The 14,968-nt window shown below is 40.2% G+C and overlaps 1 protein-coding gene across 3 annotated transcripts in view; it reads right to left on the bottom strand.

Annotated features, from left to right (window-relative positions):
- Positions 1 to 309: 309 nt before the first annotated feature.
- LOC111250119 (uncharacterized) overlaps positions 310 to 14,968 on the bottom strand; it is a 24,696-nt gene continuing 10,037 nt past the window's right edge. Inside the window, exons 2-8 of one of the 3 annotated variants that reach the window (XM_086986658.1) lie at positions 13,335 to 13,587; positions 7,665 to 7,806; positions 6,036 to 6,159; positions 5,465 to 5,860; positions 4,596 to 4,650; positions 1,500 to 1,584; positions 310 to 927 (exon numbers count right to left, since the gene is read on the bottom strand). In XM_086986658.1, the coding sequence (XP_086842784.1) occupies positions 783 to 927; positions 1,500 to 1,584; positions 4,596 to 4,650; positions 5,465 to 5,860; positions 6,036 to 6,159; positions 7,665 to 7,806; positions 13,335 to 13,587 (1,200 nt within the window). In that variant the 3' untranslated portion in view covers positions 310 to 782. Of the gene's footprint in view, positions 928 to 1,499; positions 1,585 to 1,940; positions 4,651 to 5,464; positions 5,861 to 6,035; positions 6,160 to 7,664; positions 7,807 to 13,334; positions 13,588 to 14,968 lie in introns of those variants that run through there. The other 2 variants (XR_015326096.1, XR_015326095.1) reach the window with 2 other exon arrangements.

Genomic DNA, 14,968 nt, shown 5'->3' with positions numbered 1-14,968 from the left:
TGCGTAAATTTTGAAATTTGAAAGAGTGCTAATATAGAAAACGATAAGGACCCACTTCTTACCCACGTTATGATCGCCGCTAGATCTGAGCAGATAGGGCTAATATCGGTACACATAATTGATTTACATAATGTTAAATTGTCACTCCTAGGTACGAACTCAATGCAAAAAAAAACGTCGAGACAAGTCTATTTTCAATTGATCGGTGTGGCTTACGAGTAGCATAATTATGCTTAAGGTTGGACAAGATGAGCTGCATTGATGTTAGCTACGGTTGGGCGGGTATTTTCAACGGAAAAACTTGCTTGAGGATAGTGTAGCATATACAGCTCGAATTCGTCTGTATTCAGAGCGACATAAAAAAGCTAGTTATTCTGAAGTCTTGCCGACTATTGTTTATTGTTAAAATTGTTCCTAATTGCTTTGATTTTACTATGTATAAGGACGAATGGATGGTAGTAGGACAGAATGACTCCTGACTGGAACCAGCCACCTTTTGTTGGACCGAAGCCGAGCAAGACATAAATCACTTCGTGAAGAACAAGCACCCATTTATTGGGACTGAGGCAAAATCACTCTATAATTTTTTTCAGTTTATTATAATTACTATAGTTAATGAGTATAGCGGTACCTATACTGGCCGTACAGATACTTATGGTCAGCGTAAATATCAATCTACGTGATTTCCATCGTACACGTAAAAGTGGTCTCCACTGTGATACAAGGCTCATGTGTTACTCGGGGACGGATACTTGACAGGTGTTGACAGGTTTCAGTCCTTTTCACCTACAAAAATAAGGGACACACGATGGAATTGAATCTAGATTCGAAATTTGACGTAGACAAACGCATGACTCGTTTCGCGCTGAGAGGAGCCACCGACCGTCTGAAGCACAAATCCTTGCAGAATCGGATGTGAAGTTCAAACTAAAAATAAAAATTGCATTGAACATTTATTTAGCTTAAAAGCACAGAGCAGGGCTAGACGTGTGGCTCGTTCTGTGATCGAACAATGCTCAACCAAGATAGTACCCTATGTAAAATTCAAAGCGTCTTTAGGTTTTAGCTCTGACAAACGGCAAATTGGAAGCCAATAACAACCTAAAGTTGGTTATATAGCTCGCTTTCATGAGTCTTTCTCCGCTGGGTACTTTTTTTTAACGCCTATTTCAAGGCACGCTCCCTTAGAGAATTAGTTGATATATAAAAAAAAATGACAAAAGATTCATGAATTATAGAGTTATAGAGATGTTTATATTTATTTATTTGTTTGTTTTTGTCACGTTCGTGACACTTCTTGTAGTTACTTTACTTATCGTTTTATTACTTTCCGCCGGCTATAACTACCACGACTCTCCTTTCGTTCGCTTTCACTGTCGTAGAATAATTAATACGAATTATCTCGTGTTCATTATCTCAGCGTCATTATTATAATCACAATCATATAGGAATATAGTATTTACGACTTTATACAGAAAATGTATGATTTTATCTCTTACCTTTTCCGCATTATTTCATATAATATCATACTCGTCTTGTTCTTTTCGCCATTGGATCTCCATTTCCTCCTCCTCCATGACTGTACTGCAATGATTGATAATAATAATAAGATATAATAATAGCAATAATAATAATTATTATTATTGACTGGATATCTCATTTTCATTCATCCTCTTTAGTGCGGATTTATTTATTTTTTTTTTTTGTATTTATATAGACATCGGCTTGTATGCTGAAACCGCTTTGTTGCTGTCGCACGTGTTCTCGTTCAAGTGTTTGTCCATTTGGCTTTGCTCATCACCGCATTATATAATTCAATGCATTATTTTATATATATATATATATAGGCCTATAGACACTCAAGGTTCGTTCATCCGCTTTTTTACTCTTCGTATAAGGATAGCATTGTCGTTCACATAAAGAAAAAGAATGTTCTTTACCAGTGACCCCGTTTGTTTTTTTTAGGACGAAAATTTGCATTGGTAGCACAGACAGCCGATATTTGATTTGCCGTTTAATTAATAGCCTAAAGCCGGCGAAGTTTTTGTTTGTTTGTTTGTTTGTTGTTGTTGTTGTTGTGTTATATATACATCTGAACTTTTTTTCATCTGAAGTTTTTTCCATCTCGATTAATGACTCGTTTGGTAATCTCTGTTTCTCCAACGGTTTTCTTCTGGCGCTGTCGTTTTAGTTAGCTCAACCATTTATCGATCTGTCTCGGCTAATTTTCTCGCCTTGTTTCTTTTGCACTGCCTCGCAATGGTGAAAGGGTCCGTGGACCTTTCAAAAGAGAAGTTGGCTCATTCACTTGCATTGAAGTTTTTTTTATACCACGTAGAAGACAGTGACAAATATCAACATAATTGACTATGAGTTCCCACCATAGCAAGCACATCTAGTAAGACCTTTTCGAAGATTGATCCACGTCCTGCCAACTAGCGTGAATGCTACACAACTATCAAAGCCTCAACAAAGATTGTTTCTCTACACATCATAATCATGCTCGTTATAACATGATCATGTTCAGAGTTCGCTCATATGTAAAGATCTGCTTTTTTCATTTTCAGTTTGCTTTGTAATCACATGCGGTCAAATGAGTCTAGCCGAGGCACCTATCTGAACAGACTAAGATACCGTTATAGATTACAACTGTGTGCTATTCGTTGGCGCGATGACGGAGATTTGTCGCTAAGTTACAGATGGCGGCCATTTTGAATTTTGAACTCCCGTACCAAACTCAGTTTAGTGTTTCTGCAGCGTCAACAAACAGTGCACAGTAAATTGTCTCAGGGGTTAGGATGTCTTGAGAATTACTCGCAGTTATGACAGGTAGATGAAGCTGTTAAATTATCATCAGCGTTTATCGAGAATAGTTACGTTGACGCTGGAAGATCATACCGTGCATTGCTATGGCTGTCAAAGCACCCAGCAAAAGTTAAAGCGAAAAAGTTACTATCCGCCGATATATCTATCATTAGGACGAACATCGAACGAGTAGGCCTGCAAGCTCGGGTCAGCTGAAGAATCTGCCCTCTAGCACTGGCGAATATGGGGTTACTCTCGATATTCAGTGTTATGACCTCTGTTGAAAACGGAAGCAGAATGCGTTGAGCCGTTCTTGCTATTCGTTTGACGCACAGACCATCTATTTATAGATAGGGGGACTGTCAAGTTACGATCACTCCCGACTACGAACTAGCTCACTCTTCTATATAACGCGCATGACTAGAGCATAACTTAATTGCCACCTTAACTTTGCCGTCGACTAGCAAAACAGATTGTCTGTTTGTCCTGACAAAAACAATTTGATTCAGAAAGCACGTAAGTTCGCAAGTCTTATAGTGAGCTTCAATGTGATAATCTTGTAAATAATTTATCACTTGCCGCTGTGTTAATCCACTCGTCGCAGAAAGCACTATCAGTGTCAGAAGTGTATCTGGATCATTCGAGATAGGTTGGTTACCTTCGATGGCCTTTTCTTTGGCTATATAGGATTTCTTTCGAAAACCCCCTTCCGACGGCATTATACGCAACTATAGGTGTTATCATTTCGGTTCTGTTTTGTACTGTTTCAAATAGAGGCCACGTTCTATTTTTCCTTGTTCTTACTTCTTCAAGTGTATCCTGTAATATGCCAGATGGCGTGGTATACAAGACAAACGGCCGCTTACGACTAGAAAGGGTTGGTTACGCGGCGATTATTATATAGTTGACTGCGTGGGAGTTCGATGTCGCATGTTGTTATAATTATAATATTTGGATGTATCGCTATAGTGACGCTATCTTCTTTTGCAAAAAGCCCGGAATGTAAGTATACAGCTTAGGCATATATAAGCTTATCATCTTTGTGTTGCAGTGGTAGACGTTTAGCTAAAGCGTAAAAACGGATACGTGTTTATTTTGTTAAAGTTCTTATTCCTACATAGATTAAATTTTTTACCCAAGAAGGCTATCGCTGAGAAGAAGGTTAACTTTTCAAATTCTCTTCGGATAGTGCCACTGACAAAAATATTGGGAACTGTTGGTAATTATTACCTATCATCATTATGGTAATATATATGTATATATATATATATATATATATCGTCATTTAAGTGCAATATACAAGACTCTCATATATACATCATTTGAGGATTGACAATATTTGCGGCACCATTTTCAGCGCCCCGGTCCTACGAGCATTTCTTTCAAAGTTTCTGAGTTTTGGCTACCCAACCACCACCGAAACTGAATCTCCGATCGAGATCTCTTCGTCATATGCGACTAGGCGTCTATGCTAATTCTTAGACTTCGCAGACCGACTCCTTCCTGTCGGATCGACGTCTGAGTTTTGATTATTTTCGGACTTCTAATTGATGGATTGAAAATCTCAGTCCATTAGACCAATTCGTCTTTCGGGCATCGCTGCGACATCTTACACAGCGTACCACTGTAGTAATTTGGCGTTAATGAATATATCTGGTGGCATTGCTTTGTATTGATTGGTTTGCGTGTACCACTAGAGGTCAAAGCGTTCAGTCCGCGCACGTCGACTGCCTGCCGGAGGCCATAGGTCGATACGCAGTCACCTGGCCTAACAAAGATGCGAACTTAACTTGAGGGATAGTGTAACGACGACGAGTTTAACCTCAATCCAGCAAGTGCGCCGCTCTGAAATACGAAGATGAGAATACGCGATAAATTAGCCTTCGTACCAACTTCAACTTACAACCACGTTTCTACATATTCGTTGTTTAATTTTTAAAAGTTGCTCCCCAGATGTTTTGCCGTTTAGGTTGTGCACCGGCTCCAAAGAAACATTCCTAAATTTTGTAGTCATAGTTAAACTGAGACCGAATAAGGAAGTCAGCTTTGTTTGCTTCGAAAGCGATCGACATCACGCTTCCAATCAATAACACGCCGTCTATGTGGGCTTAGAAACCAGGCCTGAAACTTCAGGACGTTCCACAGTCTGTTCGTCTAATAAGCAAAATTGCGTCAAATAGCCCTTCTATTTCGTACGCGACAATTAAATACGATCTATATTTTTGATAGATTGTAACTATAATCCCTATCAGACATCTGCTTCTACCTTGTTCTATTATTTTGATGTCACCTTGAACGTTACGTTGAATTGCAATTCTGCAAATAAACCAAAGATTGAAACAGGCGCAGTTTTAAATCGGTGTAAAAGCACACTGAATAATAGAATTGGCACCCTATTTGTTCCTGAATCTGAAAGCCCAACTTTCGGTTTTTACAGAGGATACGAGCCCCAGCTTACTCTAAAGGTTCGTATTCGTCGTTTACTGGCGTACGTACGCATTCTTTATTACAGTATTATCTCGTGCGCCTGACATCTATTCTCCGTTCCATCTAGGCTAAACATCGAGCAAAGCCAGCGCCGACGTGTTCGTTTGTGTCATACATTCGTTCAAAGCATAGATTCTTTGCTGAGATAAGATTCAGCTTTTTGTTGACTTACCTTAGCATACCATTCGTGAGCAGGTGAGCTGCCGGCCGAACTGACAGATCCCCCCTGAGAGTGCGAGTGGAAAGGGCTAGCTGTTGGCCCTTGAGCAGGGCCACAATAGGGACTAGCTGGTGGCTGAGGACCCTGTGACCCCATGTAGTGCGAAGAAGAGGGGCCACCCAATGTCTGTGCTCCGGGCGGCCCTCCGTAACCTCCTGGTGAGCCGTATCCACTAACGGCTCCCTGCTGATGCCCGCTTACCGCGACCCCACCGACACCCATGCCCGCAGGACCTGGGTACATGGATCGCATGCAGGCCGCCGGAATCATGGCAGAAGGTCCGGCCAAGGCGCGTTGAAGCTGTTTTTCTTGTTTGCGATACTTGGCGCGGCGGTTCTGGAACCACACCTGCGACGCGAAACGAACAACACTAGATTCAGTGAATAATAGAATATAGCGCGGTGCTTTTAAGCCAATGGAAGATGTGGTGAGAAACAATACAGGATTGGAGAAATCGGGCTTAGCGGGGACGAATATTTTCCCGCATATTCAACGTATGTTTCACTAGAACGTTATTCCTTACCTGTATTCTTGCCTCGTTGAGCTTTGTGATCCTGGCTAATTCTTCCCGACAATAAATGTCTGGGTAATGGCTTTTGGCGAATGCTGATTCCAACTCCTGAAGCTGTTCTTGGGTAAACGTCGTCCTAAAAAGTGACACAATAACATAAAAGTAATTTATTAGCGATTGTACCTTAAGCATTTCGCAAGCCCAGCAGATAGCTCTAGAATCAACAAGACCAACAAGTTTTTTTGTGTAAAACAACCCCACTTCGTATAAAAGCAGCTATATTCTGTACACACGGAACACCACGCAATCTAGCGTATCCCACGCCGTCGGTCACGCGACTGCTATATGATGAGCCAAGTGCAATATTCAATTTAATATGGGTACATGCCGGTATGAGGTCCCCTATTTTGATGCAATAAAACACGCCTTTGGCTTTCAAAGGCAGTATAGTCACCTCGGTTATGTGAACCGTATGGGATTAGATGGAGAAGGACGCGGTGGAGTCCCTCTAGTCAATTCAATTTACCGGCTAAATCAGAATACTTGCATCGCCTCTACGCAGCACCCGTTTCCCATTAAGGCCTTTCCCGACAGGACTCTATCGAAGACAATTCGACGGGACTTCTTTGTAGGCTGTCCGGGGTGTGTCCGTCCACATGTCAAAAAAGGAGCCTCTCATGTAGTTCTTCCTTGTCCAAGGGCATATATAGTAAAAAAGGCAGAATACCCTTTCAAAGTGTACTCATCTGTGCACCGTTAGTGTAAAGTGCTTGAAAGCATGTTGCCAACTTTTTCTCCAAGCCTTGCACTGACAACGCTATGGCAAGAGTTTTTTGCCAATATTAGGAAACAACTAGAGGTCACAAGATCTAGTGTGTGCTTTGTAATACACGTACGTGTATTGTATTAATAGGGATAAAAGGGACATATGTTATATGTGTCAGCCACAATTTCCGAAATCCTATCCAGTGGAACTTATCATCGCAAGCAAAAATACATAGGACGACTGAATTATCTCTAATAATATATTAGGACCTTTTGTTTTTTATTCCTCATACTTATCGTTACCTACGCGAGAGCAACGTAAAAGTAATTGAAAAATTTTAACATATTAAAAAAGAAAACAGTTTTGGGTCCCAACTATCACGGTCTGTATAGTCGAATCCTCTTACGCGGTGCTTACAATTGATTAAGAAGCCCTCAAATGCAATTATAGGTTTTTAATTCGAAAATATTTTCGTGATAACGATGTCTTTGTTACAGTTAAAACATCTTCGTAGGTTAAAAACTTGACCAAGTTTTTATATTGAGTTTATATAAAGAGCCAAGATTTTCGACGTCCTTTCCCGTTATTATTGAATAGACCTTCTCATCAACGATCAGATTCTGACATTCTACTAGACGAGCTGGTGCCAAAAAGCAGGGGTCCACTTTAACTAGAGAATTGTTTAGGATTTTACGTTGGATACTACCATGAAGTATTATTTCAAACGATTGACCGCCAGTTTGAAACCAAAATTGTCTAAACTCAGAGCCGTGTCTAAACCATCTCCATGTACGTCAGGCCTATGGGCGGACGCGTTACCATCGTACTATTGCGGGGACACTAAGTACTGACTTAAATCCATACAGTTGTCTTACCGATGACGACGTCTAGCGGGCGTTTGTGGCAGACAAGCTGGTGATCCAAGAGCTGCCTGAGGACTGTGAACCGCCGCTACAGCGGCACTTGTAAGGGGCAAGCAACCCGGCTCGACCTTCAGCTTTTTGAACGCACCCCCACCTAGAACAGGATGAACAAAAAAAAAAGTGGAGGTCGCTTAGTTAGGATGGAATTGACTATCTCCAATCACCGTACGACATTTGTACGCTGGAATACGACTTATGTATTTCAGGGCAGTTTTTGGGTAGCGCAACCAATATGAACAAAGGAAATCATCATATCTTTTCAAAGTGTTTCATCTAATAATTGAAATTATGGTGCGATCGTCTCCATGACAACATTTCTATGATTGGTCGACTGGCGATTTTATAAATACGATCTGCTAAACGTAATTTGTGATGCGGTGCGTACGTGGAAAGAAGCTATACGAATAAATATGGCTTTTACGGAAAATCGTTATACACCACAGTTAGCCTGTTGATAAACATGAGTAAATTATTAAACATGAGTAGAAAAACGGGTAGAAAATACTATTTTCTAGCACCGGTAACGACCCAGTTTGAACTGTTACAATGGTCGTACTAGAAAATATACTTAGCTCGAAAAAGATCTTGGGAGAGTGCCTTACTCGATGGGCTTACTATAAGATTTTTAGCTATTAATCGTTGTGCTAGTGAACACAGTATATAGCTTCAAAATATCGTTCTTCCTTTCTCCATTACATTTAACGGCTTTATCGTGAGTTTTCGTGTCCGCCACTCGAACGCTAGATACGCTAGTCTCTTAAACTCTCTTTTTCACGCAGTTTCCCGCCGCATGACCAATTGAGCCACCCAATGGCCCTGGCCGTGACCGAAACAACAATCAAGGTATTACTTTTCCAATAAACTTTAACAACAATTAATTTTTTTTTTGAGAGAAGAGATTTTGCCGATTTATAAACCTAATATTATACAGACCCTTTAACTCTATACAAGCCGTTCGGAAATAGTCGGATATTTCTGCAAGCGGTTAGTTTATGAAACGTTTTAATCTAATCATCAATTGTTAAATTTATACAAACGATTATAAAACCAAATAAGAGTGCTTCTTTTTTTTAGCTGGAGTTATTGAAAATACAGAGAGTTTAATAAGGAGAAGAACAGTTGATTAACTACTCCAGTGGTAAAATACATAGGATTTCCAATATATATCGTACAAATTATATGAAATCTGTTCACATCAAATCAAAACGAAGTAGTATGTGAGATACCTTTCAATAACACTTTGACACTATTGGTGAGCTTCATTCTAAACGCTAAAACCTTCACGGCTACAATCAACCGATTATTCTTTAATACTAATGGCAAAACAACCTCTCAGTTAGTTAGCTCTCTTTCAAGACGTTCAGGAACCGACAAACCATCGATGGCCATTGGCCTTCTGCCGACGTATTCCATTCGGTCTCATCATCACTGGCAGATATTCCGCTGTAGGCAAGTTAAAGCAACGACCTAGAAAATCAGGTCTGGTGTCGTTTCAATCTCAATCGAGCGGTCGTACGATACCGGTATTTCTCTTCACTGCTATCGATTGAAAAGGGCTGCCTTCGGTGTTTTTTCGAGCGTGCGAAAGAGGCGATTTGACATCTTCAGACGGCTGGGTTGATGTCCTGTGACGGGGCATTGACATCGCGAACGATGGAGGACTGAGGAAGATGGCTACCAGATCTCAGGTGGGTATGGCAAGAACTCGCAGTCCTTGGCCACTTACGGGTTATCGGATAGCAACAGTTGCTACTAGAAAAGGTAACACGAGGTAGCATATAATGCCACGGGAGCGTGACAAACATAGATTGTCGTCTCCACCTAACCAGTTAGTTAGCAGTACTAGTTCGTGAGTAGGGTCATCGAATTAGGTTAATTTGGTTTCTACAGGTACTGAAACTGTCTACACCTGTATATAGTTGCTTTTGACTGATTGCATTTTAGATTATAGAGCTTGTATGATACAACTTGAACCCCTTGATAAACTAACGGTTTCAATTGAAGTCTAATAATCCATCTAGAAATACTAGCATATATGTCTATACAACTGTCTCATGTTATGGAGAATAAACGATGCTCGGTAATCAACTCTTCTGTATTAATCGAGAACCTTCTGGTAATGAAGACAGTGTGCGTCAAAACCCAATGGACGGATTTTCTTTTGACTGATGTGATTATTCGGTAAAAGCAAATTGCAATTAAAGGCACTATTAGGATCGCTCTAGGCTCCCAGACAGACACGCCTACAATGAAAATATTGAGATAATCGTAAAAAAAATTTAAAAAAAAAACTAATTAAAGAAGTCAATGTTTAACACAGTTTTTTAATAGATGAAACTTCCGTTTTATTTGTTCATATAAAATATAAGTTTTACATGTAAAATATAGGGGCATGAGAGTGTATTCTCTCAACATGATTCCTATTTAAAAATGTTTGCTTCAATGTTCAGCTGACAAATTATCGTTTAAGGTAGTAGTCGCTAAGTTACCAAAGTTTAACTTTTACACTTAGCAGAACTACCGTAACTCCTGAGAATAAGATAACAAAAGTTAAATAAGTCACGATGAAAAAAATCAGTATAACTATTGTTCACCTTTGGAAGCGTAACTGGTAAGTTGATTTACAAACTTATCAAGCTCGATTACGAGTGTCTAATGCACAAATTAGTATGAGCACGGTTCTCCTTGATAATTCTATATAATGTTTTAACTGCAATAAAAGTAAAAAGTCAAAAGCATACAGAAACGATACAAACTTAGTAAACGAACCTCATTATATCATTCCGTCATAACCTAGGTAGGGTATTATTGACGTAAACAGCTGGGGTTGGTTCCATTTAGGCTAAGAAGCAGAGCCCCCAGTATACAGGGCTCTAGCAGTAATTGTGCTTGTGCACAGTAACACAAGCAAAACGACAAACGGGAAGAGTGAAAGAACCTTTAGACAAAATAGAGACACATGTGACAGCAGCTTCGCCTAAGACCGATCTAAAAACAGAGGAAAACTATGGACGTTAGATGGTGATAGATTAGTCGAGCGTGTCGTTTTTGACTCTCGTTTTCGCCATCTTCTCGCTGTGCCTTTCATATCATCAACCACTGCCGACTTGACGGAACATTTCTGCCACAGGCAGTTTGGGCCTGTCAACTCTGCCTGCAGGCCAAGCAAGTTGACCTAATCTCACACCCTGGCTGACAACTGTGACAACACATCTAGCAGACGAAATTTTCGCGCAGGAGAAACTACTAGAGATAAAAACAAAGGCCAGAAAGATGAAAAGGGACCCTTCAATAGAAATAGCTAGTGATGTTTGCATACAGTTGTCACTGTCGTTTCTACCTGGCCGAGTGCGAGCAGAAGCTAAGGGTCCCTTATTCAAGCGATTTGCTCAATCCCTTGGGGCCGAGCTTTCAACGCGCGTGCCGTTCAGGGTCTTGGGTTCGGCACGTTACGGTTACTCAGTCGGTGGTAAAACAAGAAACGTGTCCGGTAGATTGGTAGAAACAGCAGTAGTTCTGTTGGTCGGTAGCCGATTCAGCTTCGGGTTTGTGATAGGTGAGAAATTAGGAAGTTGGCAGTTTATAGACGCGAGAATTAAGCTGGAAATTGCGTCCCGAAACGATACAACCCACACTGAAGCATAGTAGGAAAGACTGTGAAGAAAGAAAAGTGTTAATCGCGATAATGCTTTTCGTGTGGTTTCGAGGCAAAAACGGTGAGACGGCATAACCGGAACAACTCGTCCAGAACGACTATTTGCTTTTCTTTGTTGTTTGAAAGATTCAAGCAAGTCGGTATTTAGGTAATTACATTGTACTAACCAGGAATCGGCTGAACCCACATTTCTAAGCACGTATCTATGACGTTCACAAAAAAAAAAAACCTGTTGTAAGCTGTGCCACATTGCTGTTTGTTTGTTTGTTTTTCTTACGATTGAGAATACGGTCAATAGCTTCCCAAATACAGAGGCTGATGGCCCCTATGTCTCGATCGAGTCAGAGTCGATGGTTCCGTTCGTAATGATTTGTGCATGTTTGCAGTACATATAGGTGTTTTGATATTGGTAAGACTGCTATTGCAGTATCAGTTAATATTCAGGCTACATCCGGTGCTTAACCCAATTTTTTTACGCTAAGTGGTATGTTTTTTTCTTTCTTGTCACCTTCGTTCGGTTGTTGTTGTTGCTCAGTCATCGTTTATTGAACTATGATTTAATTACAACCATGTTATTAGCATTTGTTTCTTATATTCTTCTGTTATATGTGTTTGATATAATTGTAAGTCAGATTCGTTCTTTGCGCCACGTTTCTAAGATTGAACGGAATTACAAATATTTTACACAATTTAGACCTTTGCCAGTTGATCCAGGGTTTGAAGAAGAAGAAATTGCGCAATATTAGTTCTAACGAGGTCATCGAAATCCTGGCAGAAGCTTCTTTTCTAGACACAAATCTAATAATTGCGATATTGTACAGATCAATAATTATATATATATATATATATGTATATATATATATATATATAATGCCTAAGAGTGCACGATAACAGATCGAAACTTTTCGACGGTAAGAGAGCGACCCAAACGACCCAACATAGATCTAGGATTGTGTATTTTGTATCTATTGTTGGTTAATAAGCGTTCAATATTTGACCCTATGTTCGTTTTTTTTTTTTTTTTTTTTTTTTTTTTAGAATAATTTTAAAGCTAGTGTTTTTAAGTCTAATCTTTTTCTTACCTCTCAAATCGGTTACGGTTTGCTACCTCGTTCTGTCACGTTTTTATTTTAAATGTAGTGTGTATTCGATGAACTATTGAAATTGCCAAATATGAAAAAAATAATACATTCATTTCAAAGCTCGTACTCAATCTAACACGTTCTAATGTATGAATGGTTTAAAGAACAAAGAGGAAATTTGCCAATCCTACATTACACTTGGCTACCAGCAAACAAAAAATGGGATAGGATGGGAATGCTAGTCAACAACAGCAATTACTCAAGTCCAAACTAGAACTTAAAAGTAACAATGCCTCTGTGAAGATCATCACTACCCACACCCTCACATATTAATCGGCGTTTCTATATAGGGTTTAGTTTTTATTAAACAAATCCACCATAGTATGCAAACATTGCTTCGGCATGTTCGTATTTGTCGTTTGAGGCATTCGGCCTGATTTGTAAATCTCGTCAGTGATCACTGGAGCAAGGAACAGCAGAGCATCAGTTCCAAAGCAGAAGCTGAATGTACGAGGTCCAGAGTCTACTGAGTCGAAGCCTCACTGCGCCAGACGATTCCCTTAGCAATAAAGTCTGGCCTCCAAAATGTATCAGTGCTCGACTGCATTTGAAAAAGTCGCCATCTTTGTCCTTGTCCCGTCTTCCTGGATACCTTTTCAATTTCCTGCGTACACCAGCATTAAGTGCTTGTATTATCCCATCATCTCATGCATATGTTCCCTGTAATAGCCTACATACAGATACCTGCAGTATAATATTATGGCACGGCAATATCCGAAGCTCTGTCTCCGCGCGCCAGCGTGCTTTGCCATTCATTCAAACAGGTTCGGCCGCTATTGCGACGGTAACGCCGGTCTTAGCGCTCGTGTTACTAGTGTTACTCACCAGTGGCGCCACTCGTTTTGTAAGGCGAGTGCGGTTGTCCGGAGCTCTGCTGGAGCAGACCATCGGTGGGCGTGTGACTCGGCGAAGGCGAAGGTGGCGCCATATGCGGTGAGTTATAGAGAAAGGGACTCCCGGGTCCTGTTCCACCTCCGGCTCCTTTCAAGCTGCCGACCACTCCGCCCAGGGCGACGCCTCCGCTTCCTAGCGCTAGCGACGGCAGCGCTTTGTCGACGGGCGATGGGCTCGGCGAATGCTGAAAAAATCACGAACGAACAGCGACAACAAGATGTCAGTACGAACCAACGCGGTCGGTGACAGTAACATCGACGAAAGCAGTAATACGACAGGAAAGGGTTTGTCTTTTTTGATTTTATCAGTTGATTGTGTGAAGACATTGCTCCTCGAGAAGTTGGCTAGAAGGTGAACGAATGTTAAGCGGATTATCGGAAGAACAATTCGGACGAGAAGTTGAATAAACATGGCTGTGCCTGTATCAATTTTATTGAATAGTTCAATTTATAATGTAGTATAATTAATGTAATAGTATAATTTATAATAGCTTTATTAGCGGACTGAAAATAGGTGAAAGGAAGGAGGTGAGTATCATTGTTTAGTCGAGTATAAGGTGGATTTTTGTTCACTGAGCAAACAACACAGATGAACGTAATTGTTCGACGTTTACTTAGATAGCGTAGTAAGATGTTTGGCTTATTGGACAAGATGCTATACTCTAGAAGTCGTTGGGGATCAATTGCGCGATCATTGGAAAGTACATGAAGTTAATGTGACCCACAAAGAAAGTTCGTGTGTATATCTGTCGCTTTTTTCACTGTAACTTTTGCTCTTAGTAAGATCTGAGTTTCTTAACCGGAAGACCATAGACAGGATTTGATTTACGTGACGTAGTAGGGTGGTATTATTTACTTAGTGATTCAATTCGGAATATCTATCGTCTTTGCCCCCAGTCAAATGCGAGCTTCGTCCTATATACATCTATCCTTAGATTTGCCACAGGTTGAAAAACAGAGCAAATGACTTTTTTTCTCGACAGTTTTTATTCTACTAAGCGAAACTACGGGGATTTTCTAGATGGTCACCATATTACATATATATATATAGATGGACATATACACTTCTATACCATGCACCTTGTAACCGGGCTAAGACGGATGCTCATGCTTAATATTGTATAGATATATGTATATACAACCTAAGCGTTCCTCATATCAGAGGCGCTCACATCGTCGGCTTGAAAAAAAACCCAATTTTATGTGACCCAGTTGGGTATGTGCACTCAATATATTCGATAGTTCTTTCCACTGTGGTGTTTATCTTGAGAAAATTCAAAGCTCGGCCTGTGCTACAGGTTCGTTTGGTATAGGTGCATTTTTAGGAGTCTGCTGGTCATCTGAATATTAATTAAATGAATTACTATATTAATAGTTCCAAACAAAATTAATAAGCCCAGCCAGTTTCGCCACACTTTCCTAAAAAGTTCGATGCGTATTTGAAGCACTGTAATGAGGCTTAACTGGCAGAAACAATACTAAATTCATATTGAAATAAAGAATGTACACATAAAGGACGAGATCCTCTCATCTTATGAAAGATCCGCCTGGGCATATCTATATATA

Source organism: Varroa destructor, unplaced genomic scaffold (genome assembly GCF_002443255.2).
Source record: "Varroa destructor unplaced genomic scaffold, Vdes_3.0 BEIS01000004.1, whole genome shotgun sequence".
Taxonomy (NCBI): Eukaryota; Metazoa; Arthropoda; class Arachnida; order Mesostigmata; family Varroidae; genus Varroa; species Varroa destructor.
This window is presented reverse-complemented; position numbering and strand designations above follow the sequence as displayed.